The sequence below is a fragment of the Leuciscus leuciscus genome (assembly GCF_965113295.1).
Source record: "Leuciscus leuciscus genome assembly, chromosome: 11".
NCBI lineage: Eukaryota > Metazoa > Chordata > Actinopteri > Cypriniformes > Leuciscidae > Leuciscus > Leuciscus leuciscus.
In genome coordinates this window covers 9,728,865-9,755,994 of record NC_138735.1, presented here as the reverse complement: position 1 = coordinate 9,755,994, position 27,130 = coordinate 9,728,865, and the positions used below count along the sequence as shown (strand labels likewise).

The window sequence follows — 27,130 nt, the reverse complement described above, 5'->3', positions numbered from 1 at the left end:
ACCAACTGCCAGCCGAGAGAAAGAAGGACAGAGTCTGTTTTCACACTTGGTTTGATTGGCTGGTCCGAACTCAACTTCTGTTCCACCATCATCCCCCTCTCTTTTCATATTGTATTATACAGTGTGTCTCTGAACTCTGATTGTGGGAATTAGCCGCAGGTGTTGCTAGCTAGGTAACAATTCAAGAAGAGACGCTCCAAAAAGTTCCCAAAGTAATAGAAATCCTGGAAATAATAGGGAATTTTAGTGAACTGCCATTTCCAGATTTAGAAATTAATAACGAGTTAAAATATAAAGGACATTTCTATATTATAGCTATGTTCAGTTCCAAATGATTTAATTTGCTTACAATTACTTGTTGTATTGACCATACATTATTTTTAACTGATTACATGGAAAAGTCATAGTCGAAAGAAAATATTGTACTCAGGAATTATACTATTATACACAGATAGTGTGTTATCAATAGCAGTTCACTTCATAAATTTGGTCAAATTGTCTTTTATAGTTTTATAGTTTTTTATCTTTAAAACTACCTGTACATTTTATTTGTTTATTTTTTAATACAATATTTTAATTGTTTTATTATTAATATTTGACGGGGGGTGACGTCCACCTGTGAATGCAGACACTATGGCTGGATTGTGTTTACATTACACTGAGATCCAATCACAATGCGTTATCGATTACCTCCGAACCTGGACACGCTGATCGGATAACATTCCGATCAGAAGCGCGTTTACACTTGTCTTTTCAGTGCGTATGTGGACAACATCCGGATACAGGTCGCATGTTAATGGCAAGTGTAAACGCAGCCTTAGAAACATGAAACAAAGACAACACAGACAAGGCTGCCAGGGCAGAACCCTGACACATTATCCGTGTCAAAGATGTTATTGAATGTCTTCTTATTTCAGATCAATCCTGCCATTTATTTTGTGTAACTCTTATTTTTCAGTTTAATTTAAAATATTTAAATTAGTAGTTTATGTTTTAGTTTCAGTGTTGGACAATAACCCTGTTCCAAACCACAATGTTCAAGCTAAAGGCCCCGATATACTCACGGCAAAGTTCTTTTTCGTTCTTATTATTAGGGGTGAATTCGAAATGCGTAACATGACCAGTGAAATACTGTTAACCAACGTCCAATGCTGCTCACACTGCTGAGAGCGATGTTTAAATAAATATGTAATTATGTGTTACACGCTCTGCTTTCAATAACAAAATAAACACACAACAAAAATTACAACGGTGAGAAAACAGCAATTTAGAAAGCATCTGATCATAGCGATCACAGCTGTGCAATTCATGTAAAAAAACTAAAAAGTCACGTCACATGTATTTATATAGCACAATATACAATAGATTTTTTAAAAGTAAGCAGCATTACAGTATTAAACGTCAATTTCTACTATAAAGCAGTTCTCCAGTTCATGTTTTTACTCGTCTGACCTTGACGGACAGAACAGAAGAAATGAACCGGAGAGGATTTTCATGTCAAAGAAGGCGGAGTCTCGGAACCACACCCACTTCGTTACGTCATCACCAAGGACCAATGGTAGTTTGAAGGTGTTTGTTCAGCCAGAGCAAACTTTTCCGGACAGTTTTATTGCCAAGCTGTTTTGAACTCCCAAACAAACTTCGTTTTGTCCTGATTTTGTTCGAAATTACATCACAATTTTGCTTGAAGTATATCGGGCCTTAACACACAGAAGATTCCTTGCCTTGCTGCACACCTGAACATCTTCCACAACTAACCAGACTGCTTTCATGCAGACTTGGTTTTCCACCTAAAGCTTTAGTGTGAAAACAAATGGTGAAAGCACAACCACTGAAGGTCTGAGCAGCAGGTGATGAGTTAGTTTGATCAGGGCAGCTGTTGTTACAGAGCTGAAGAGACGGAGGAGAAGGTGTCATAGCACTGGGACAGTGACACCAGAGCACTTCACACACACATGACAAGAAAGAGTGAGCTAAAGGAAAGAGTGTGAGCGCTGCCTCTAGTTTGTTATTCAGTGCCCGTCTCAACATCAGCTTGATGGATGACAACCTCGTCCCCCAGCTGTCATTGCCTACGCACGCACACACACATACACACACACACTCACATTCATAACGCCCCCTTCACAAAGCAGCTCTCCATCTCTCAGCATCTGTAAGACATAGGGTGATGGCGAGTACAGGTGTTGAATGTTAATCTTTGACAGTATTAACAGCTCTGCTACAGCACACGTGTCAAGCTCACGTCAGTGCTGAGCATATGCTGTGGTCAGCCCTCTGGCTCACAGACAGATGTTGACACTGTCCTCAGAGAGAAGCAACAGCGCTCCTGCCTTCTTTAACAACGGTGGATTAGCGTTTTATTAAATTAGATAGTTCAGGCTCTGAAATCTGATTGTGACCACACATAAGTTGAATTATATTATTACTGCACCTAGATGCAGCCTACAGAGAGGATAATGTAATGTTTTGTGGAAGAGTCATTTAGTGGTAAAAAATGTCAAAGATGTTATCAAATGTCAAAGGAACCATTCCTCCATAATCCTGCTCCAAACCAAAATACTCAAGGTAAAACAGAGAGGATTCCTTGTTGCACACTTAAATTCAGGAAACATCTTATTAATTTTGTGGTAGAGTTATTTACTGTTTTTGTTTTGTTTTTTAAGCTTAAAAAATTATTTAAATCTCTAGCCGTTGCATTTTTTGGTTTGTATATGGTTTTGAAGAATATTTATATGATTTTCAACAATTGTTTAAAGGGGTGGTAAAACACGATTTCACTTTTCTAACTTTAGTTAGTGTGTAATGTTGCTGTTTGAGCATAAACAACATCTGCAAAGTTACAACTTTCAAAGTTTAAAGCAAAGGGAGATATTTGCTTTTAACCTGTTAAGAAATCAATTTCTAAGAACTACAAAAAACGGCCAGTAGGGACTACACGACTAGCCTGGCTGCGCCCTCCTATGCACTTCCGCTCAATTTCATTTTCCTTCAGTACTACGTCTGGGACTGCTGTATGTCGGTACACGATCCGTTCCACCTGCACGATCCGTACACGCATGCGCGTAATTACGTAGTAGAAAACGTCACGATTTTCCTACACTATCGGAACCACGCATGCGATGGCACAACTTGCGGCATATTTGTGTAACGTTGTATTGTGTTTAACATTTCACAGCGGGTCTATTTTGATGCTTTTAAATGTAGCTTACGCTATGCATTACGATGTGTTTACGTGGTTGCCAATCCAAAAATAATAAAGGAGTTGTGAGTTGTTACATTAACATACATGATCAGTTTCCTCCATAGGCTACTCTCCTTTGCGATTCACTGCTGTATGGTATTAGGCTTAACTTGCCGTGTTTTGGTCTGAGGTCAGTAGTATTGTCAAAGACGGTTTGTGTCGTTTTTTTATTATTAAAAGCTGCTAATATTAGTTAACTTTTAAGTTGAGTAATTTTCTATTAGTATGGTATGGGTCTATATAGGCTAATATATCTATATAATCTAAATGAGGAAAATGATCCCTTCAATGTTGTTTACAGAAGACAATAAGGAACATAATATGCATTTCTTTTTTTTAAATAATATGCATTTCTGCCTAGACAATCTCCACTTACATGAAGAAAGAACTACGTGGAACAGATCGTGCAGTGTCGTAAATCGTCGCAAAACAGAATTATCATTTGCGCATGTGCGTTTTCTACTGCGTCTACTACGCATGCGTGAAACGGATCGTGCAGGTAGAACGGATCGTGTACCGACACTGTGGCCCTGTCCCAAATGGCGCACTTCATGCGGACTTTCGGTCTCGTGGACTTGAATTGCGCGTGCTCGCTGAGTCTACGAGTCCGTAGGCCGTCCCATTCAGCATTTTACCGCTCTGAAGTGTGCTCAGCAGCGCCCCCTTTGTACCCTTGAAGCGGTCTTCCACGAAGCCCGCATAGATGCAGGCTCCACGCACTTTAACTACCCAGGAATCCTTGCGAAAGGCCAATCAGACAACAGATGGGAGGAGATTTCACTCATGGATAATTGTTGACATGGCTGAGAAGAAAATATTACTGTTTGTATGACCTAAATGTACATTTTACCAGTTGTTACCTACAGTTTATACAAACATTATGGTCATCGACCAGTGGTTGATGTCTCAAATACGATCGCATTATGATTCATTAAATAAATAGAACCGAATGGCAGGGCTTTACTGAGTAATATGTAAACATAGTATGAATATTGAAACCTGTAAATGGAAAAAAATATGTTTAAATTATGTTTTAAAATTGTAATCTTAGTTCAAATGGAACATTATGTATTATTATGTACAACTGTATACATCATTTAAATAAGCATGATGTATCTATTGTCTAATGCCCAGGTGATATGCATAATATCAAAATATAGAACTATAAAATTAGGCTGTGTAGTGGACATGCAGATAAGACGTCGGAGCGCAAAAATGTGATTTCTCCTGTCCAACAACAACCAGACCGTTATTTCCGGCATGCCGATCGAGTCTGTCCCAAAAATACCTCTCAATGCGCCCTCGTGGACTCGCGCCAAGGGCCCTATAGGTCTGCACTACATGACGTCACCAAAGTGTGGACTCTGAGGAAGTCCACAAGTCCGGAGTGTGCCATTTGGGACAGGGCCACTGTATATTCTTAGGTTTCCAGAAACTAATTTTTTGTAGGACCAATCAGCGAACAGAGGGAGTGGCTGAGAACGATGACGTTGATGTAGTGCGTCAGTTTGCGTTGGAGTTCAGTAATGGCAGCGGAGAAAGACGTGAGAAAAGCTATTCGGTCCGTTGTTGCAAAACTGCCGAATATATAGAAGTTAAAGCCGGAGCAAGAACAATGTTTGCTAAGTTTTGTTGGTGGCCATGATGTTGTGACCCTCCTCCCCACGGGGTTCGGGAAAAGTTAGATTTTCCAGCTCACTCCACTAATGAGTTAGCTAAGGCGAACGATAGGGATGCAAAGCCGATAGTTGTTGTCGTCTCCCCTCTTGTTGCACTAATGGAGGACCAAGTGAAGGAGGCAGAAAAGTTAGGAGTTCGTGCTGGGCAGCTCGGCGTGCACGATGACCGTGACATTTTGAACGGTGATCACTGTACACAGCATTTGCGGCAGATCCGAAACGACCGCAGCGGCATAGACATGTAAACTAGATGTCGCCTTAAAGACATTCGTTCCAATGAACTGCCGTAGACAAGGCGACTTCTAGTGTATATATCTATGCACCAGTCTGCGTACACGTCACACACCAGGATGCGCGCGCGCCCTCAGAGAGGTAAAAACGATATAAATAGGCTACTGTTCGTTTTCTCACACAAACCGCTCGTTTCGTGTCTTAGGCCATCAATGTGTACTAACGATGGGGAATTGTTTTCATTTGGACTCTGTGCATGCTCTTTGAGACAGTGACCCTGCACAGACCTGCATTAAATGACTGAGTGTCAAATATACATTTAGAATTTACAATTGTTCCTTGAACACTTAAATTCGATGAACAAAACCTGCAGCTCTCGTTGACAGACATCTTATTCTAAACATAATCTTCTGATCATTCGGACTTGTTGTTTCCGGCCGGTTTCGGCGCATGACATACGTCACGACCACACGTTAGCGATTGGCTATGGCAGATCCTGAGTGACTCTGGGCAGATCCAATAGTTTTGAACTTTAACAGCGAACCCGCCTACAAGGAAGTAAACGTTTCTCAATAGAGAGAGGCCAGACTCTCTGAACAAATGAAATGTACGAGAGTCTTGTAGAACCAGGCTACTACACGACATTCCTGAGGGCTTTCTGACATCACTAAGCCCAATATTTCTTCATAGAACGCGGAAATCATCCGACCGTTTTTACAAGGAGGGACAGAGCAGTGTAGAATAATGGTTAAATATGTGAAAAATAATGCACATTTTTAAAAACGAAGCATGAACACATGTTACAGTGCACCCCACAAACACAATCAAGCCTTCGAAAAAAGGCGTTTTACCACCCCTTTAAATTAAAGCATGGTTAGTGGAATTTATTTTATTTATTTTATAATATAATGTAAAAAGTAATAAGCACATTTTTGATGTATTTTCAAGGTTAAAAAACAACCTGACATGTCTGACTTCAGAAACTCAAAAAAATAAATAAATTTGCAATAGAAATGTATTCAAGTCATTAAATCTGCATTGCATTTTTGAGGTATGTTTTAATTAATTGATAAATCCAGTGATTTACGCCAGGGAGTTTTACACAGGAAAACAGTATTCATATTGAATACTGAAATTCTACTTTTGTACTGTAATTCCATTAATTGAAAGTGACATGTGAAGGCCAAGTATGTGCACACACATTAGGAGTAGTGAGTAGTGAACACACACACACTGCATAGCGAGACACACTCAGAGCAGTGGGCAGCCATTATGCTGTGGCACCCGGAGAGCGAATTGGGGTTAAGTACATTGCTCAAGGGAACCTCAGTCATGTCCTGCTGGTACTGGAATCAAACCAGCAACCTTTGGGTTACCAGTCAGACTCGTTAACCATAAGCCCACGAGTTGTATTATTTATCAAACATTAGTGTTATTTACATTCACCATAGCTGTTCCGGCATTCGAGGGGCGTGTTACTGTGATAGTACTATGGCAAAAAAAAAAAATCTACCCTCTTTACGTTTTGCCTAAAATCACCCTTTAACTGTGGTAAATTGCTGCGGTGCATAGCCTCTCTAATGTTATTGCTACTAGAGCTTTGTTGGCGCTTTTAGTGCAAGTAAGTGCTGTTCTCCAACAATTTAATTTCTCTCTGTTTGTGTTTGTGTTGTTCAAACTCTCAGATTTACGAGCACTCCTTCACTGCGGACTACATCATTTGCAGCCTGGAAACTCCGTAAGTTGCTGAGCTCATATAACAGTCGCATTAGTTTACAGAATCCATTTGTCATTATACAACCGAGGAAAACATCGATGCAGCGTTTTGCTGCTCAATTCATGTGTCAAAGCCACTCAGAGGACTGAATCTTTCCATACTGCTACCATGTGGTCATCCCAACACATCTGTCCTGTGATTAGCACAGAGACATACAGCTCGTGTCACCTGTAATTTTTGGGCCTGCGTTGCACAGCGCCTTTATAACAAGCAGCAGAATAAAGCATCTATATTTATGAGCTCTGTCAGATGGAACAGATGCTGACACAGCGCTGGGCCGCTGCTCCAGCCGGATTTAACAGCACACTGGGATATACTATCACTGTTAGATTTCCTGCCACAGGAATTCCCTCGTGGTGCTTTATTCGCTGTGCTGTTGGGCTGTGTAGTACACTGCGATGAAATCAATATCTTTTGGCACACGCTCCACTGCACCACATAGAGGAAGTGTTCTCTGTTAGCCCTCTGAAGGCATGAATGTTTGACTGATTGCCTGTCAGTTTGTCTGGGTCAGGATGGTCAACTGGTCCACTTGTCATCCCACCACCAACTAGTTGATTAGTAATGTCTTTGCTTCTCTTTCACAGGGAAACGTGGATCCTAAACCCTCCAGAAGTGCGAAACGCTCACCTGCAGTATGCAGGATGGGGACCGCGAGGCCAGCAGCTGGTAAACATGACATTTCCCACACTGTAAAAACTCATTTACTGTAAAAAGCTGTGGTTGCCAGAACTTTTCCATAGCAAAATGTAAGGTTTTACAGACAAATTTACAGTTAAAAAGCAGGGTTATTATCCCTAACTAGACCTAAAACCATTAAAAGCATTTTTGTCAATTGAAATAAAGCTTAAATAAAATAAAATATACAGTAAATATGAAAGAAAAAGAAAATGAGAAATGTTGTCTTCGCAGCTAACTGAAATAAGTGTTGATTACTGTTAATTGTGTTAATAAAGTTAATGAAGTGTTAATGTTGAATCACTAAAATTACTAATTGAAAAAACTAATAAAAAAATAACATTAAATTAAATGAAAATTATATTACTAATATTAAATTAAATCAATAGTAATAGTAAACCTAAATAGTAATATAAAAAAAAACTAATAAAAATGACAAAAGCAATAAAAATACTTCAAATGAAACTTAACTTAAAAAGAGAAGTGAAATTTGTATAATATAATTCTAAATATTACTACAAAATGTAATAATGTATAAATAATACTAAATTAGCACTGTTTAAAAATCATACATTCCATTAACGTATATAATGTTAATAGACCAACCTACCAAAGCACTAAAATCTGCACCAAAACACACAGGGTGGTAAAGAGAAAACCACAGGATGAATCAAAGCTCATCACAAGTAGCTTTTCCACAAGGTGAGGTAGATACTAGATACTAGGTAAATAATATCTTAACAAAATAAAATTAAGATAAAACCCTAATGTACATAACTGATAAGAAAAAAACCTAAGAGGAAACAGTTATTTCAATTAAAAACCATCAAATGTTGGGAATGTCAATTTATTTTAAATTATAAGGTGACTTGTTCTTTTCGTTTCCCAAAAAAACAAAAAAATTTACTGTAAAATTACATGAAATTGTCCCATTTATTAACATTTTTCACAGTATATAGAAAGGGAACTTGCCGGTAACTGATTCAGCAAAGTCAAATTATCCAGAGCTGTTCACCAAGCTTACAATTAAATTTCATATTTGAAATACCAATGAAATCTGCCATCAACTGTCAAAAAACTGCATTTGCAGTCTTATGCGCATTTGCAGTCCTAAGCGTGTGTCTCAGAACATTGACTATTTCTATACCAACCAAAGCTTCTAAAGGCAGCGGCAGTGACCCAATGACTTTACTGATTAGCTATTGGCTCTTTTATTTAAAAGGCTTATTGCACTTTCACCCATTAATAGTTATAACGTCTTTGTATATCTGAAGTCTTTGGTATCAGTCATACAAGTGCCAACTCAATTTGAAATGTGACTGACAGGCAGCTTCAGTCAAGCGCTCAGTTGCGAATTTGCATGTGTGCTCTGAGAATAATGGCTATGCATCATGGTAATGCATTTGTAAACATTCAGATATACTTGGGTAATTTCTCGTCTTGGCGAGGTATTGGTGTAAACCCACTTGGTTTATCTTCAGTGAGTGTAAACATGCGGTATGAAGACAAATCAGATTTATGTCAAAATACCAGATCTCTACACTGTGTAAATGCAGCATAATAGACCTGCTGCTCTCTGTTATGGTGAGAATATTAATCAAACAACAATATTTACCAAAAAGAGAAAATCACTCACTGCTCTAAGTGTATTACTTACTGACTATTTATTTGAGTAATTACTTTGAAGAAGTACTAAGAAGAAGTACTTACTAAGAAGAAACTACTCATTGAGAAATACGTGAACGCTTCAAGCCCATTGTTTTAATTGAATTAAACTAAAAATAGTTATGAAATTGTTTAGTATATATGGCTTTTCATACTTGAAATAGTTTACCCTGGGTCATTCTAAACCCTGGGTAAAAGGAATCCTGGGTTATATTTATTCACGTTTCACACTGATCATACAATACCCAGGGTTAACAGTTAATCATGGGTGTTCATAAACTGCCGTTTCACACTGCACTTTCCTAAACCCCGGGTTAGAGTCCTTATTTGGATATTTGCGGTGTTGCTGTTACTGACTGGACAAACGCAGCACGTGACTTGGCTCTAGCATTGCGCGTCTTCAAAATACACATTGCTGACTGTAATATCAAGTTTTTTCTGAGTGAACTTTTATAAAGGTAAGAATTAAACGGTCTCTTCTTCGCTCCAATTGTCGCATTTTCCATCGTCAAGGGAGAAATGATTTCCAGAATCAAAGGAGAATAAATACATTGAATAATTTACACTTGTCACTGTTTGGTTGAAGCAGGATGAAATTAAAGTGCAGGATTTACAAGTAGAAGTCTTTTATTTACAAAACCAAAATTTTACAAAAAACTCTCAATCACAGGATCAGAAAAAAGCGAACAGAACAACCAAACTTTGTAGGACGAGAACGGACAAAGAACTGAACAAAACACAGGGCTTAAATAACAGACTACTGACTACTAACTAATCAAAGAAACAAGACTTCATCAATGCATCTCTTGCCTGTGCTTCATTACTTCTGCCACTTAAAACTGCTGCAGTTACCCCTGTTCTTAAGAAATCCAATCTTGATCCCTCAGTTATATCTAATTATTACCCTTCCTTACTAAATTACTGTAAAGTACTGTTGCCTCCCAGCTTCAGTCTTTTCTTGTCGAAAATAATCTCTTTGATCCCTTTCAATCTGGTTTTCACCCACTTAATAGTACTGAAACTACACTTGTAACAGACCGACAATTCTACATTTCAGTACAGGATTTTCTGAAATCAGAAATGTTCTGCTTTTCAGGATCACCTACTGTCCCCCTGAAGCAAGGTGTCCCCCAGGGTTCTGTTCTCGGACCATTATTATTCATAATTTACATATTACCTCTGGGTCAGATCTTATACCGTCATGGCTTTATTTATCATTTTTACTCTGATGACATCCAATTATACTCTATCTGTACACCTGCTCTATCTGCCCTTACCGACAACATTTCTGCTTGTGTGCATGAAATAAAAGATTCGCTTAATTTACATTTTCTGAAACTCAACATGGACAAAACTGAGATCATTTTTACTGGAACTCCGTCACTCACTAGCAATATTTCTACTGATTTCACCTGTGAAAATGTTGATATTCACATCAAACCATCAAGTACTGTTACAAATCTAGGTGTTATTTTCGATTCCTCTCTCTTTTTTAAGGCTCAGATTAACTCTATTACAAAATCTGCGTTCTTTCACCTGCGTCACATTCCCCAATTTCAACACTGTCAAAGATGCTGAAACTGTCATCCATGCATTTGTCTCATCACTTCTTGATTACTGCAATGCCCTTTTTAGTGGTTTACCTGCCAGCTCCATTTCCAGATTACTAAATATTCGAAACTCTGCTACTAGAATACTTACTCATACCAAGCGTTCTGCTCATATCACCCCAATTCTGTTTGATCTCAACTGGCTTCCAGTGGCTTATCGTATTAAATACAAAATTCTCCTGCTCACTTTTTAAATCTTTGCACGGCTTGGTTTTTTGCACTGCTCCTCATCTACACCCCAACTCGCTCACTACGACCATCTGACTCTGGCCTTCTCGTTGTCCCTCGGCATTGCCTCTCTTCAATGGGGGGCAGATCAATCAGTGTTGTTGCACCTAAATTGTGGAATTATCTTATTGTGTTAATAATATTTCTGAATTTAAATAATTACTTAAAGAGATACTCCACTTTAAAATGAAAATTCTGTCATCATATACTCACCCTCATGTTGTTGCAAACCTGTATGAATTTCTTTATTCTGCTGAACAGAAAGGAAGATATTTAGAAGAATGTCAGTAACCAGACAGTTTCTCATTGACTTCCATAGTAGGAAAAAATATATACTATGGAAGTCAATGAGACCAGAAACTGTCTGGTTACTGACATTCTTCTAAATATCTTCCTTTCTGTTCAGCAGAATAAAGAAATTCATACAGGTTTGCAACAACATGAGGGTGAGTATATGATGACAGAATTTTCATTTTAAAGTGGAGTATCCCTTTAAAACTCACTTCTTTTCCGAATGTTATCATTCTTAAGTTGTGTTCTGTATTTCGTTGTGCTTGTCTCTATTCTGCTGTATGCTGCCCTGTCTGTATAATACTCTTTTACTGTTCTGTATTCTTGTTACTCAAACCTACTTCTATTGTTTGTCCTCATTGTCATCCCTTTCTTGTTGCATGGACATTGTAAAGCGTCCTTGAGCACTGTAAAGGCGCTATAAAAAAGTAAAACTTATTATTTTTATTATTAAGACACAGCTGACATCACTAATGAAACAATGAGTAACTAGACGCAGGAAAAGGGAACAAAGGAAACAGAAAACAGAGCAAAAACCAACTTATATTAAAACTCAAAAACAGATATAACATAATAGAACCCTGACATAACAGCCCCTTCAAAAAGGCGTGTCTACTCACCTTAAAACAGACAGTCCAACAGTGGAGGGAGGGAGGTGGGCAAAGGGTAGGTAACAGGACGGATAGGGCCAGGGTGGAAAAGTACTGGTGGGCTTCGTTCAAGCCTGCCCGGAAAACACACGCAGGCTGGTGTCGTCATAGTGGACTAGATGTTGTAGGTCCAGGAAGGCCCGCGTGTGTGCCTCTAAGGATTGGTAACCCAGCGAGATCAGGATCTGGTCTGCTGCTAAATTCATTGTTTTAGGTCCATTCTTCTGTCATGGTTTGTTTAAAACAGAATGAAATAAAATTACAGGATTTAAAAGTCACAGTCTTTTATTTACAAAATCAAAATTTAACAAAAATGATCAGAATCTCAGGATCAGAAAACGGAACAGAACAACCAAAATTACTAGGCAGAGAACGGACAAAGAATTGAACAAAACACAGGACTTAAATAACAGTGAACTAATCAAAGAAACAAGACAGCTGACATGACTAATGAAACAATGAGTAACCTAGGAGACTAACTAGAAGCAGGAAAAGGGAACAAAGGATAGGGAAAAGGGAACTCTGGCATTATGCATCTCAACATGCATATTTAAACATATGCATCATAAAACGCTTACCTCAAACACAAACCATATTCTGTATGTGAAGACTCCGTCTCTTCTCTGTATGTGTAGACTTGTTTTGAGAATCTCAAAAGAATCTCTTTTTTCAGTAGAGATGAGCTGTCAGTTCAGAACACCTTGAATGGAAATTAAGCCAGCTCATTATATATTCATGGCCTGCACATTTTCATTGGCCCGGCAGAAGAGTTTTTCATGATTTCTTCAGTTGTGTTTGCTCTGTTTTTTATTGTCAATATCAGAAAGCCATTTCTTTCCATTCGATGGAGCAACATTTCATGGATGAAATGGGAATGTGTTTGAATCACAGATGTTTATGGAGATTGCTTGCTTTTATAATATTCACACTGCGTCCCTGTTATTATTTTTAAAGTTACCATGATTCTTTTACACTACCATACAGCTCCACTTTATAGTGTTTTGGAACCAACAGTAAAACTCATTTCAAGCCATCTATACACAATATATTACACGTCTATATATTATACACTGTCAGAAAAAAAAAATGTCACTCGGACTCTACCCTTTAAAAAGGTTCTAACATGTACCATTTGCTTACTAATATGCACACTTTTGGTACCAATATGTATCTTTGAGGTACTAATATGCACTCTTTAGGTAGAAAAGTGTACCTTTTGAAAGGATACCGCCCCAGCGTTTGTAATTTTATCTGAAGCCCCTTTCACACAGAGCGTTGATCCCAGAAAATTGCCATAGAATTGCTAGAGTGCCTTCTGTGTGAACACAAATACGTCCTGGGATTGATCACGGGATCGATCCTGGGATAGGGACCTAGTAACATTGCTGGGATCAGGCCCGGAAAGCTTCCAGTGTGAACAAAAGGCAGGACCAATGCCGTAAAGGGTGTGTCGTGATGACGCATGTGTCGTCACAATGACGTAGTTATCCTGTGACTCCTTCCCTGATCACAACGTAAATAGTCCAGGCCTGGTCCTTTCTCGTCCTTCACTGTTGTCACTTTTATTCTCCTGTTTATTCTCCTGTAGCTCCTCCGTGAGAGACACAAGGCCATTGTGGTGCTCATTAGCAATCGCATCACCGGCCTCACTCTATCATCCCATCAGCATAAATGCATGCTAGAAACAACATGGAAAATATTGTCTAAAACCCTTTCAAGTCTGTAAATAATTATTTATACAGAACATTTATACAGTGCTACACAATCACAAAATGCTTCTCATTATTCAGACAATATCATATAAAAAAGTCAGCAGCTGATACTATATATAACTTACCCCTGATGTTCATTTAGAACTGCTGTGCGAGAGTAAATCACTGAGTTTAATGAGTCTTGTCACTTAATCAGGCCGCTGCAGGACGTGATTATATATGATCACAGAGGGAGGTTTTTTCTCAGGTGTTCTTCCTCTAAGGTGTGGAGAAATGTTTTATTTATTTTTTATTCATGTCTAATTATTAGACCACACCCGAGCCAATGAATCACAAGTGAGCATGTTTATCAGGTGCTTCATACCCCTCAAAAATATTTGCTATCCCTTTTAATGAATCTACTAGATGAACGTGACATTTTTCAGGTGCAGGCAAGAGAAGGAAGTGAAGTATAAAGAAGTTGAAATACACTACAAGGATATCTATATTCAATACAATTAAACATGCATGAAACTCAGAAAACACCTTTTGATATACAGTACATGCCAAAAGTTTGGAAACATTACTATTTTTTATGTTTTTGAAAGAAGTTTCTTCTGCTCATCAAGCCTGCATTTATTTGATCAAAAATACAGAAGAAGAAAAAATGTAATATTGTGATATATTATTACAATTTAAAATAATTGTTTTTCAATTTATTATACTTTAAATACAATTATCATTTATTTCTGTGATGCAAAGCTGAATTTTCAGGATCATTACTCCAGTCTTCAGTGTCACGTGTGACATCCAGTCTATCACATGATCCTTTAGAAATCATTCTAATATTCTGATTTATTATGAGTGTTGGAAACAGTTCTGCTGCCTAATATATTTGATGAATAAAAGGTTAAAAAGAACTGCATTTATACAAAATAAAAACATATTTTCTAATAATATAAATCTTCTTTACTATCACTTTTTATCAATTTAACACATCCTTGCTGAATAAAAGTATTGATTTATTTCAAAAAAAGAAAGAAAAAAATGACTGACCCCAAATTACTGACCAGTAATTGGTCCAGTATTGAACCAGTATTGTTGTTACAAAATATTTCATATTTTCTTTTTACTTTTTATTCATCAAAGTATCAAAAAAAAGTATCACAGGTTATGAAAAAATATTAAGCAGCAGAACTGTTTCCAACTTTGATAATGAATCATCATATTAGAATTATTTCTAAAGGATCATGTAATGGACTGGAGTAATGATCCTGAAAATTCAGCTTTGCATCACAGAAATAAATGATAATTTAAAGTATAATAAATTGAAAAACAATTATTTTAAATTGTAATAATATATCACAATATTAAAAAAAAATCTGTATTTTTGATCAAATAAATGCAGGCTTGATGAGCAGAAGAAACTTCTTTCAAAAACATTAAAAATAGTAATGTTTCCAAACTTTTGGCCTGTACTGTATATTTGGTTTTAAATTTGTATTGAAAAATCTTAAATTATATTCCCTTACGCAGATACTCTGAGTTTGCTTTGTTTACTGTTCCTCAAACATGCCTGAATAAATCAGTGTGTGTCATCCAGTGCGGCCTGAAGTGACTGTGGTGTGTTTAAGAAGGGATTACAAATCAATGCTTCTCCTGAGCTAGTTCACTGTCAATAGTCTGATATGTTATCAACACCCCTAACACTCAGTGCAGTACATGAACTCCCAGTAAAACATCACGTAAAAACAGCATCAAGGTGTTCATGATCAAACTGGACTCTGTTTCCATTGATTTGAGTTGGGTCAGCTTGTAACAGTATATATTTTTGCAAAAATGGATTCGCAACACGTAAAAATTTGATAGATCCATTTCTACAGCCAACGGTGGGTTTACAAGCACCCACACATACTGATGACAGTGTAATAAATTCAAGAGTATTGACCTGGTCCGGGTGCCAAAATTTTACTCCAGCCATTTTCTCTGTTTAAAATAAATGTAATAAGGTGCAAGGCATTGCTAAAGGGCATTAAAAGTCTGCATGTCTATGGTTATTGTTAATTGGCCATACAGGTCAGATTTCTATACAAAATAAATGCCTTTTATTAGGGTTTTGTGTGATGTGGAACAGCCTCTCAAATCTTTCTTTGTAGTGTATTAGTAGTTGCAACCCCAAAATACCACTACATGTGATTGATGCACTGTGACACCCATTGAAATAAACTAAACTTTATATATGATATATATTTGTATCATTAAAGGAATACATGAATTAATTGACTGCAGTAATGGAACCACTTACAGATATTTTTGCCATAACATTAGCGGAAAGATCTAAATATGTAATGAAGTTGCACTTGGAAGCACAACAAGAAAATTAGCTTTAATTACAGTATTCGATGAAGGTCAAAGTAAATGAGAAGCGCAGGGAAAAAAATACAATACTGCAGTCACAGACATTCCTATCTGGGGATATAGATTTCTCAGAGGACTGTCGGGTTAGATGAAAAAACATTAGGCAATTTGCTCTTTAATTTCTACTGAGATTGTCAAACTGACATGTTTGATTCAGGCAAGATTGAATTCAGGCAAAGTATGTCTGAGACACAAATTGACCTGACCTTTTCAGGGAAAACTATTTCTGTTTGAGTAGTTTAATGTGAAGAGATATACAACAAAAAGTAAATAAAAAAAAATTGTAAATAAATGAAATTATTGCTATATGTCCAAATGAGCTTTTTCATCAGATGTTTCATCAAATTTAATTTGGTTAAAATACATTAAATCATTTTCAAATGTTGTCAACATTTGAAACTCTACATTCATTCTAGTCATTCTTGCTGCTGGTCCAAAATGTTAAATGTGTGAAGGCTCTTGGATTTGGTCTGCTTAAGGAGTGTTCTCTCCTGGAAGGTTTTCCTTTTAAAAGTCAAAATGTCCTGTCATCTTCTCTCAGGACCCTCTTCTCTTATATTATCTTGAGCATGGAATATGTTTCTTTTCATTTCCGAGTGCAGAGGTTATTTTAAAGATGGTGCTGTGGAGGTTGTTTCATAAATGAAGCCATCAGGTGACTCTTCTGAATGCTCGAGATGATCTTAGCTTGGATACTGACACTCAATCCCAAAGAAAAATTACAGTTTGTGTAAAAGCCTGTAAGTTACATGGAAAGACACCTTTGAATCTGGGCCCTGTCCCAAATGGCACCTTAATTGGCCTTCCTCTGAGTCCGCACTTTCGTGACGTAACGCCACTTCGACTGTCGGGAACAAGTCTGCTGCGAAGCTCGCCTCAGTGCGGGTTCAGAAAAAGTGCATCCACAAAGGGGGTGCTCACGAGCTCATGGACAAGTGTACGCGGCAGCAAGACCGAAAGTGCATATGAAGTGTGCCATTTGGGACAGGGCCTGCATGAGCTCTCAGTCAAACTGTACTATGAACACAATAACTTTCAGTACTGAAAACATCTCCTGTCCCAAAAAGAGTTTAGACTTAAATGCAAAAACTTTGTTACATACATAAAAATTCCTGTTCGGTTATCAAACACTTGGCCTGCCAAGTCAAGATGAAAGCAAGATAAATACGATTAGTCACAAAAAGCAGAAGTACTCACATTTAAATTTGCAAAGGTTGACCAAAGCTGTTGTCCTGTGGATCCTTGCGAAGAATCCTGATGTTAGAACAAGATTTTTAACAGGATTCCTGATTATTTTAGTCTGAACTAAACAGATTGAGTGGCACACTTAAAAGTAGTAATAATAAAGACACTGAATTTGCAGTTAACAACTATATTTGACACAACAGCAAACCTGCAGCCTGTTTGTGAGCAAAAAAAAAAGATTGTTTCTGGGGGGTTGTAATAATAAAAACTGTAACCCCTTTAAAGTTCTCCATGCACACAGTAAATGTCATCACCAGTAAAGCCCTCCTGGCCTATCCATCAAATTTTGATTGCAATGTGTTTGTGTTTCTGTCCATTTCTCTAGATTTTTATATTTGAGAATAACATCTACTACCGGGCCACTGTGGAGAACAGATCCATCCGTCTTGTTTCTACTGGGAAAGAGGGTGTGATTTTCAATGGCCTAAGCGACTGGCTCTATGAAGGTATGAAAGATAAAACATGTACATTTGTTTTTATGCCTTGCAAAAAACTAAACATGATTTTCTAGATGAGGCTTTGTCAGGAGGCTTGACAACCAAGGTGAACTTAGCCTCTTTGCATCTTTAAAGAGTATTGAACCAAAATTCAAGTTCAGGGAAGAAGGAGGCAGGAACCAGAAAACGGTCAACATAAAGTTTAATCACAAAATAAATAGAAACAACAAAAAGAGACGAGCAGCAGTGGCCTTTCTGCCGACTGCTATATAAAACATAATAAAACAACAACTTAAAATGTTGCCTGGTCCTCTCGCGCCCTTCAACGGTGAAAGATGGTTTTTTTGTGCATTGTCAAAGAATCAAAAGAACAACAATCAATAGCCTAGAATCTCCCAGAATGCACTGCTACCTTTGACAGGACTCTGTGGTTGTGGATTTTCACCCTGTGTGATGTGAGTCTCCCATTTAAACTTTAATCTGAGCTCATATTGCAGCGACTGACCCTTGCCATGAGTTTATGAGGTGTTGAAGGTCTCGAAATTGACACTTATTATTTATTGAAAGGGTTGAATATATTAAAGAGAGCAGAGTCTCATCCTGGCCTATTTCTGTTGCTCCTGATCTCATTTTCTCTGCTTCGGTTCACAGTATGTATGATTTATCCTTATTATCATCTAATAAGATGATTCATCTATTCATCTACAATATTTGCATTCTTTAGTTTTTACATATTGATTTTGCAGAACATGCGTCTTCCTGATTGGATGATTCATATTTTAAGCCATTTTTAAAAAACCAATAATCACACACCTGTGACGTCATTTGAATTCTACATTAATGTGCCAAGTAGCTTGGCAACCCTAAACAGCCTACAGGTACCCATTTTCCACAGACAAAGTTCCAGTGCGGGTTCCTGGACGGTGTCCCTTCTCGAACCGTTCCACGCTTTACTACTGCAGAAAAGGGGATTCCAGGTCGGAAAGACTGGTTCAACTCCGGCCCTAAAAACTCGAAAGGAGCCAGGGAGCGGGGGCGGAGAAAAGCTGTCGCTGTCTATGACAATCTAGTTGAACAATGTAATAACGTTGAACTATATTGCTCTTTAGATCTAAATATATAAATCTGTGCACAAGAACGGTTTCATTTTCATTATGTCTCCAAAAAGGACAGATGAGAGTACTAGGACATCACTGCTCATTTCTCAAATCTGTAGATACACGCGGCCAGTTCGCAACAGGCTCCAGTTCGCCGGGCCGAGGACCCACAGTGATATATTATCATTACATAATGTTTCATATAACTCATTTATTACATACAGTACAGAAAAGGAGACTCAAATTTTTGATTCGACCAACATCCCTTGTGAAAAAAGAAGTACACTTAATATTTTTTTCATCATTTACTCATGTCATTTAAAAAATATTTTTTTTAAAAGCCTAAATTAAATCTGTTCATCATATAAAGTGATTGAATCTCTTCGCAAGACTTGGATTAAATCACTCCATTCATATGGTTTAGTTTTAGGACGCTTTTAGAACCTTTTTAGATCTTTTAAGTTTTGGTTACCATGGAACTTATTTATAAAACGTGCATATGCATAGAATTGAACTTAGAGTGTGCATACTCTAAAATACACCAATGTTCAGATTTACAAAAAAACGTCTTTGATGTGGAAAAGTACTTAGTGCCACATAAACGACTCAGGTTCCATTAAAATCTCCATTTCTTAAAGGTTTTGAATGACATGAGGGTAAATGATGACAGAATATACATTTTTGGGTGAACTATCCCTTTAAGTAGGTCTCTTTATATGTAATTTCATAATTACTTGTATTGTTTTTGAAATATGGTTAAAGTGTACTGCTGAATATACTGACAAGCATTTATGGTAAATTAAAATATACTTTTATTTATAGTGAAACTTGTATGTAATGTTTTTTAAATATGTTTGTAATTGAACATTTGTAATGATGAAGTTTAAAACATTTAAAATATATTAACTTTAATTTGCATTAACACAAAAAAATAAAATCACAATCAAATAAAACTTCAGTTAAAATTTAAATTTACATGTGCTTTCATATGTCAGTCAACACATTAAAATAAGTGTATTTATTCAAAGTCTGATAAAAGATTATACAAATATAATGGTTTAAAAAGTACTTTAAAAAAATTTGACATTATAACAAAGTGCAATTTTTAAAGTGTTAAGAAACATGAACGTGTACTCTCTTTAAGTACACTAAATTTGACTTTTATTTCATTAATATTATATTAACTGCAAGTACAGTTTTTATATATTTTCAAAATGTGAATTACACTACAAGTGCCCATTCACTACAATTAAGCACACCTCTTTTTCTCTTAGAATTAGCATTCACATTATCCACATTATTTCTTTCTGATTATATTGTGCAATTCCACCGCTGACATGCTATTGCATTTTTGGCTATGAAAAAGTGTTTAATGCTTGGGATGGAGCGTTATCGCAGGAATCTTAGAGTGAGACAGAACACTGTCCAGTCAAATAAAAAAAATAATAAAAAAAAACACTCTGAATCCTATCCTGTCTGTTTGGTAACCATGGTAATTTCACCTATCAAATATATATTTTTTCTAATCTTAAAGTGCCCATTATTTTGTTTTGAAGGTCTCCTACAACAGATTGACATGCATCCAAGGTCAAGCAAACACTTACATTTCCACATAATATATATTGCAGCATCACCGCTTTTCTCACAGTGTCTTAAATGCTTTGATAAAGGATTGAGTCTCTATAAATCACTCCTTTCAGTGAGCCTACTCTGCTCTGATTGGTCAGATGGCCTAGTTCGTTGTGATTGGTCTACCACTTACAGCGCTTGATGGAAACGAAGCACCCATTACCATTGCTGAATTTCAGCTCCGAAGGCTTCATAAGCACTTCTGTACACAGTGATACGAACAGTAACGATGCCTTCAGTTTTACCGTACCAATTTGAGTCCTCATCTTAGGAAGTACATGTAAAGTGGATTTTCTTTTGCATTGCATGTCGACAACTTAAAATCTTCAGATACAACTACAGTGTTTAAGGGCGAATAAAATCTGACATTAATCGTGGGCAGCCAGTGAAGACCATAGGTGAGCATTATGCATATATATTTATTTCAAGTCTTTGTAGATTTGTGCAGGAAGCAAGATTGGAATTACTGACAACTTTTCAGGCAGTTCAGTTCGATCTTTGAAACTTGGAAGACCTTTTAAATTCACAAACAGCTATATTACACACTACTTGAACTCTGTAAAAAAAAAAAAAAACTATAAAATAACGGAAAAATACTGGCAACAGACACCAGCAATCTACTGTAATTCCACAGTTTGAATTCTGTAAAATTTCAAAAACAGCTGCAAAAACACCTAAAATGGCTATAGTCAAGAGTAAAAACAACATGAGCAATTGTATGTGAGAAAGAAAAAGATGGTAAACATGGATAGGCGAAGACATACTCGTACTCAAACTCCTATATTCACTGTGAAACAGACATTCAGCGCTATTGTGCTATTGCCCTATATGCACTAGCCAACTATGCATTGTGTACTACAGTATAAAACCGTGATACATAAATACAGTGGATTTGAAACTCTGAACTGTCCTTGACTTCCTGTCCATGGGTTTATGGTCAGTCACTGTTTGTGTGCAGTTCAGTTCATCCGCAGATCCTCTGAATGATAAATGAATCGTCAAGCTTTGGTGCAGTCTGAGGCTGTTGAATACAAATCCGGAGTCTGTTCTGCGTGTGGAGGAGAACAGGTGGCTGTGCATTCATTGGCGATGGAGTTTATGGCTGCTGGACCCTTCTGGATACAGAGTTCCCTGATGTGCTTAGGGAAAGGTTAATGTATGTTAATTCAGATTACCCATGCCAACCCAAAAAGACTAAAACAACCAATATCCATCATTGCAAGAGCATTTTAATTCCTCCAGCTGTATGGATTTGCATTAAAGTTGAACGATCCACAGTGTTCATCTACTTAATGTGATTTGAAAGTGGCTGAAAGTTATTATGAGGAAAGTGTTCTAATCAACCTCACCCTACACAATCTCCTCTCTGTAATTTGGAGATCAAGAATGTAGATTGTTGCATTGTTGTGACTAAGTATGCTTTCTTAGAGTAGTTCATCACTTTGCCGAGAGGATATTAATTACCTCAATCAGTCTGCATAATCATTGCTGAGTTTTAATTACCCCTGAATAATCAGTGAACCGCATGTATAGTTCTAGCTGTGGCAGACCACGTCTGCTCTAATGAAGATCATGAAATGAACCCTGCAAGAAACTCATATAAGGCACACTTCGTGCATTTGCTTCTGCATGTTCGCAAGATCATAAGACATCCCGTTTGCCATTTCATGATTCAGAAGGGTCCCCTTTGTAACTGCTACTCTTTTTTGCCGAACCTGCAGTAGTGAAGACTTCATAGAAACAATTAAAGTGTAAATTAACCTGTTTCTTATTTTGTTTTGAAATACAAAAAAGGTAGAAAACATGATAAAATAATTTACTTTAAATGCAGATTGTTGCCACTTTTTTGGAGATGAGCCTATTCAAATGTTTAGTTCTTTGTTTGGGATAAAAATGTGGTGGTCCCACTTTATATTAAGTGCCTTTAAGTACTGTGTACTAAGTCCCCATAATAGTCTATAAGCTTGTGTGCTCCAAAACAATGACAAAATACGCATTTAGAAGATATAAGCGTTCAATTTCTTACAGTCTCTCACTTCCGCCAATATGGATCAGTGATTTTGATGACATCACTCTGCACTTCAGCTTCTCATCAGATTTTCTATCCAATCAATTGCCCTCTAGAATCTGAAGCGTCCCGCCCCTTACATTATAAATAGACGCTGAAGCTGCAGCATTGCACCATTTCTATATGGTGAATGGCACATAGTGCACTATATAGGGGATAGGGAACAATTCAGGCACTGTAAATATGCATTTTCGGGCGAATGATGTGTGGTTTTGCGTTAGTGTCACGCGAACCAGTCCAGAAACACTATAGCACTGAGCTGATCATATGCACATATCACACATACCAGAAAATGTATCAGATCCATTTAAATTTTGTGCAGAGTGCTATCTTTTAAAGCAATATGGAGGAGATCAGGATGAGTTAGACTCGGTATTAGAAACAGCACTGATGAGAAGAAGAGATAACACCAATGCCATGCAGCAACATAAATTGATCACTTTTGAAACTACACATCCTCAGGATGGTAATGTTCACTGTTTTGCTTTAGTAACAGTTTCATATTAAATCTGAAAGGGGAATCTATTAGAAGGCTGTCAAATGTGGCTTTACCGAGCTCAACGGCTCTGGCCGTTAATCACAAAATAAACGAAACGCTATTGGCTATTTTAAAAAAGGAGAGCATTTCAAGGCACTTCAGTGGGCCTTTAAAGGGTTAGTTCACACAAAAATTCTGGAAAATTCAATAATAAATGAATTTTATTATTAATTTTTATGAATAATAAATTAATAATCGATACCTGCCATCCCAGAAAAATTAGTAAAGACATTGTTAAAATAGTCCAAGTGACTACAGTGGCTCAACCTTAAGTTTATCAAGCAACAAGAATACTTTTTGTGCGCACATTTTTTTTTACAAAATAACTCACTATTGGCTGACGCTGGTCATGTGTGTGATGCGTGTGATTCTGGCCAATAGTGAGCCTACTTTCTGACGTACAAGCCAGAAGCGATGCGCTGCACTTAAAATGGCCAACTCCCTGATCAGTGCCCTGACTACTGAACTAGGGAGCTGATTGAGACGCACCCCAACAGGAGCAAACCAAAGCCACTTGAAGGCAAGCCTGCTAAGGTTAGCAAAAAAATAAAAGCGAAACGCATGCTAACACTGTGGTATGCAGGGAAGGAGACCAGAGGCCTTTTTTTAAATGGATGTCAATGGAGGAGAGGCTTCACTATACTGAATAAACTCCTTTTGTGTGAAAACGGTTTATCATTTAATGAATCGACAGCCTGTTCGCTAATCTTCAATATGTTTGCTCTTAAACTTTCATTTTCGATAAGAGAAGTCATGGACAATTGCGCGACGGGTATGATTCAGTTTACGCCACTTCTCATTCATTTCTATGGTATCCGCAAACAGGGATTGACTGTCGCACAACTCTGAATGAAATGCAATGACATCTAGGCTTTAATGTGATTGGTTATCAAGTCACATATGATCCAAAGTTAGCTGTTATGCTTTCTCCAATGGTAGGGCCAGAGACCCAATCTCCCAATAATAGGACCATCCCTAAATAAACCACAGAAGGAGAACACAGGCACTGCAAGACAAAAGAATAACATAAAAGTGCTAAAACATAAAACACAGGGGAATCATGACAACATTATGTTTTTCTTGTTATTTTAAACTAATGTTCTGTATTTGAAAGGATGGATTTCGTAAGTATCTGCAGCTAGTTCATGACATTGAAAATGTATAAAAACTGTTGCCATCCACAGACAATGAAAACAAATGTAATCTTCTGTTTGTATTTATAATCCAGTAGTTATATTTTTTTCTCAAGTGGGCTTTGAAGGAACTGGTTCAATGTCAACATGTTGTCCCTAATAATCCCAGTAAGCTAAGAACACAATGAACCTTTCTTAACGTAATGGAATGTTTCGATGGTTCAACCTTCATTTAATATTTACCTTATTGAAGAAGTTTTCAGATATTTGTCAGAAACATGAAAAACGTAGGATTTATGTGGGTTTATTATGGCCACTTTCCCTAATGATGTGATTTTTAAGCACTAAATCTGGCAGAACCTCCTGCACTGCCGAGTGCTGACAGATTGTGAAACGCTTATGACAGACCTCCCTACACCTCACTGCGATATGCTTCAGCCCAGCACTTTCTGCCTTTCTTTTGCATGAAGTTCAGCAGTTTCCGACATTTTGATGCTCTCACTACTTGCTCTGCACTACTGACAATCCCACAATCCCTCATACAAGCCTGCCATTCAGCTTCCATAGAGAAATAATTGAAAATACCGCTCACTCTGTGGCAGTGGACATGTGTGTTAACCCTAGAATGTGGTTTATATATATATATATATATATATATATATATATATATATATATATATATATATATATATATATATATATATATATATATATATATAATAACCATGTGGTTTGCTGGAACAGTCTGCGATGCTTATAAAGTGATTTTTATTCAAGTTTAATGTACATTAGATCATGTCTCTTTTGTCATCTGACTTGTGTCCCATTATTCAGTAATCTCAGGGGCTGGTTTTGAGGACACACTATGATATGCTGCTTCTTGTTTTTCTGATAACTAGTTTCATCAGTTACCCATGTTCCCTGCCATCCCCAGATCATTAATCTGATTAAAGTGTGTGTGCAGTTTGTGTGCAGTCATATCCTGAAGTGTCATTACTGTGTTTTAGACTGCAATCTCTTACTAAGGCTCTCTACTGCCCCCTGTTGAAGTGAGAAGAGATTGTTTGAAAGAGGAAGGAAACTGTCATTTCTCTTTCCATGAGTTGCAGTGTTTCATATACACCCCTTTTCTGAATAGTATTTTCCTGTCCTGTTTGTTCTGCTGGAAATATACATGCTCCTTATATGCAATGCTTTCATTCACTTGCACCAGAAAAGTCATTAACCAGTTTACAAACAGTAGTTTGCTACAGTTCAAGAAGCAACTAACTTAATTCAATTCAGTCTATTTAAGGCAGGGTTTCTCAAACTCGGTCCTGGAGGGCCACTGTCTTGCACAGTTTAGCTCCAACCCTGATCAAACACACCTAGCTGTGAGTTTCTAGTGATCCTGAAGACATTGATTAGCTTGCTCAGGTGTGTTTGATCAGGATTGGAGCTAAACTGCAAGACAGTGGCCCTCCAGGACCGAGTTTGAGGAACCCTGATTTAAGGGATCTTATCTTTTTAAATATACACTTCTGTTCAAATATTTAGGGTATGCTTTCTTTTTTCTTTTTCAAAAGGAAATGAACACTTTTATTTAGCAATGACACCTTAAAGTGGCCAAACGAGACAGTAAATGCATTTATAATGTTACAACTAATTTCTATTTCAGATAAACATGAACTTCTACTCATCAAAAAGTCCTGAAAACATGTATAAAATATGTAAAATTGTATTATAAAATATGTAATTTATAATATTTTAGGTGAAACCTACTTTAATGCTTTTTCAAAAACTTACAGTAAAAAAAGTACAGTAATAAGACTATAAAACAACCTAAATTTTAGAGATTTGATAAGATAAACAGCCACATTCATAAAAAGTAGCATGTTACTTGAAAATGTGCATTATTTTGAAAACACGCTTCTGAAATAATGTAGTCAAGGTTAGTAGTATTGCAACTTTGATTTAATACACTGCTGAAAACAGAGCGCACTGTCTAAAAGTGTAAAAGTCCTTCAGATTAGCTGCTAATGAGGCCGATGTGTTTTAGCACTATATCACAAGAGAGTATAATCACAGATATTTTAGCAGTCCACAGAAATGATCAGCGCTCTGACAATATCCTCCGATGTGCGACTCGGAGACGCAACACCTCTCTGATGCTCTATCAGTTTTCCTCACAGAAGTGTTAATGATGCTGTTCTTGAGATAAAACTGAGGATGAGTTTGGCTCTCGGGATGGGTCGTGATGGTTGGCTAGTCACCTGGTTCACACTGACTGTAAAGGGGGTCGCACACTGGACGAGAAGCGCAGCATGTGACACAGCTGGAGCTCTACAAAAAATAATAGCAAAACAAATGTCCTGTTTATTTCTGTTTATTATATCTGTTTGGTTTATAGACATCTTTTTTTATTGAGTAATTCAATCCATAATGGAATTATGGAATATTGCAGAATTTATTGATTTAGCCGTCACATATATTTAATGGCGTCATAAACTTTATATCTCTTCTCTTCTCTGATGTGTTTATTGGCGCGAGGGCGGGACAACCTGTCACTCACATGAGATCAACCAATAGCAAACCATCCAAACAATTCCTGATGAACAATATCACCCTCTCTACATTAGTTGGATATAGATCACAATTAAAAAGATATATATATATATATCGCAACTTCTGTTCCATGCCGACTTATACCATTCTCAACTTTTTGACTGCTTTTATTGTTAAATTTAAATAAAACTATACAAAAAAAGTTGTTAATTGAAAGAAAGCTTATAAAATAAAATAGAAATATTCAAATCAAAAAACATTTAAAATGACACAAATC

General features: G+C 37.1%; 1 protein-coding gene and 1 long non-coding RNA gene across 4 annotated transcripts in view; one reads left to right on the top strand and one right to left on the bottom strand.

Annotated features, from left to right (window-relative positions):
- The window catches only part of LOC309509977, a 961,882-nt gene that overhangs the window by 317,098 nt on the left and 617,654 nt on the right, over positions 1 to 27,130 (bottom strand). The window lies entirely within an intron of this gene.
- Positions 1 to 27,130, top strand: part of dpp6a (dipeptidyl-peptidase 6a) — a 447,069-nt gene that overhangs the window by 381,364 nt on the left and 38,575 nt on the right. For all 3 annotated transcript variants that reach the window (XM_082184974.1, XM_082184975.1, XM_082184973.1), the window contains 3 exons: positions 6,840 to 6,892; positions 7,519 to 7,600; positions 17,733 to 17,853. In XM_082184974.1, coding sequence (XP_082041100.1) covers positions 6,840 to 6,892; positions 7,519 to 7,600; positions 17,733 to 17,853 — 256 coding nt within the window. The remainder of the gene's footprint in view (positions 1 to 6,839; positions 6,893 to 7,518; positions 7,601 to 17,732; positions 17,854 to 27,130) is intronic.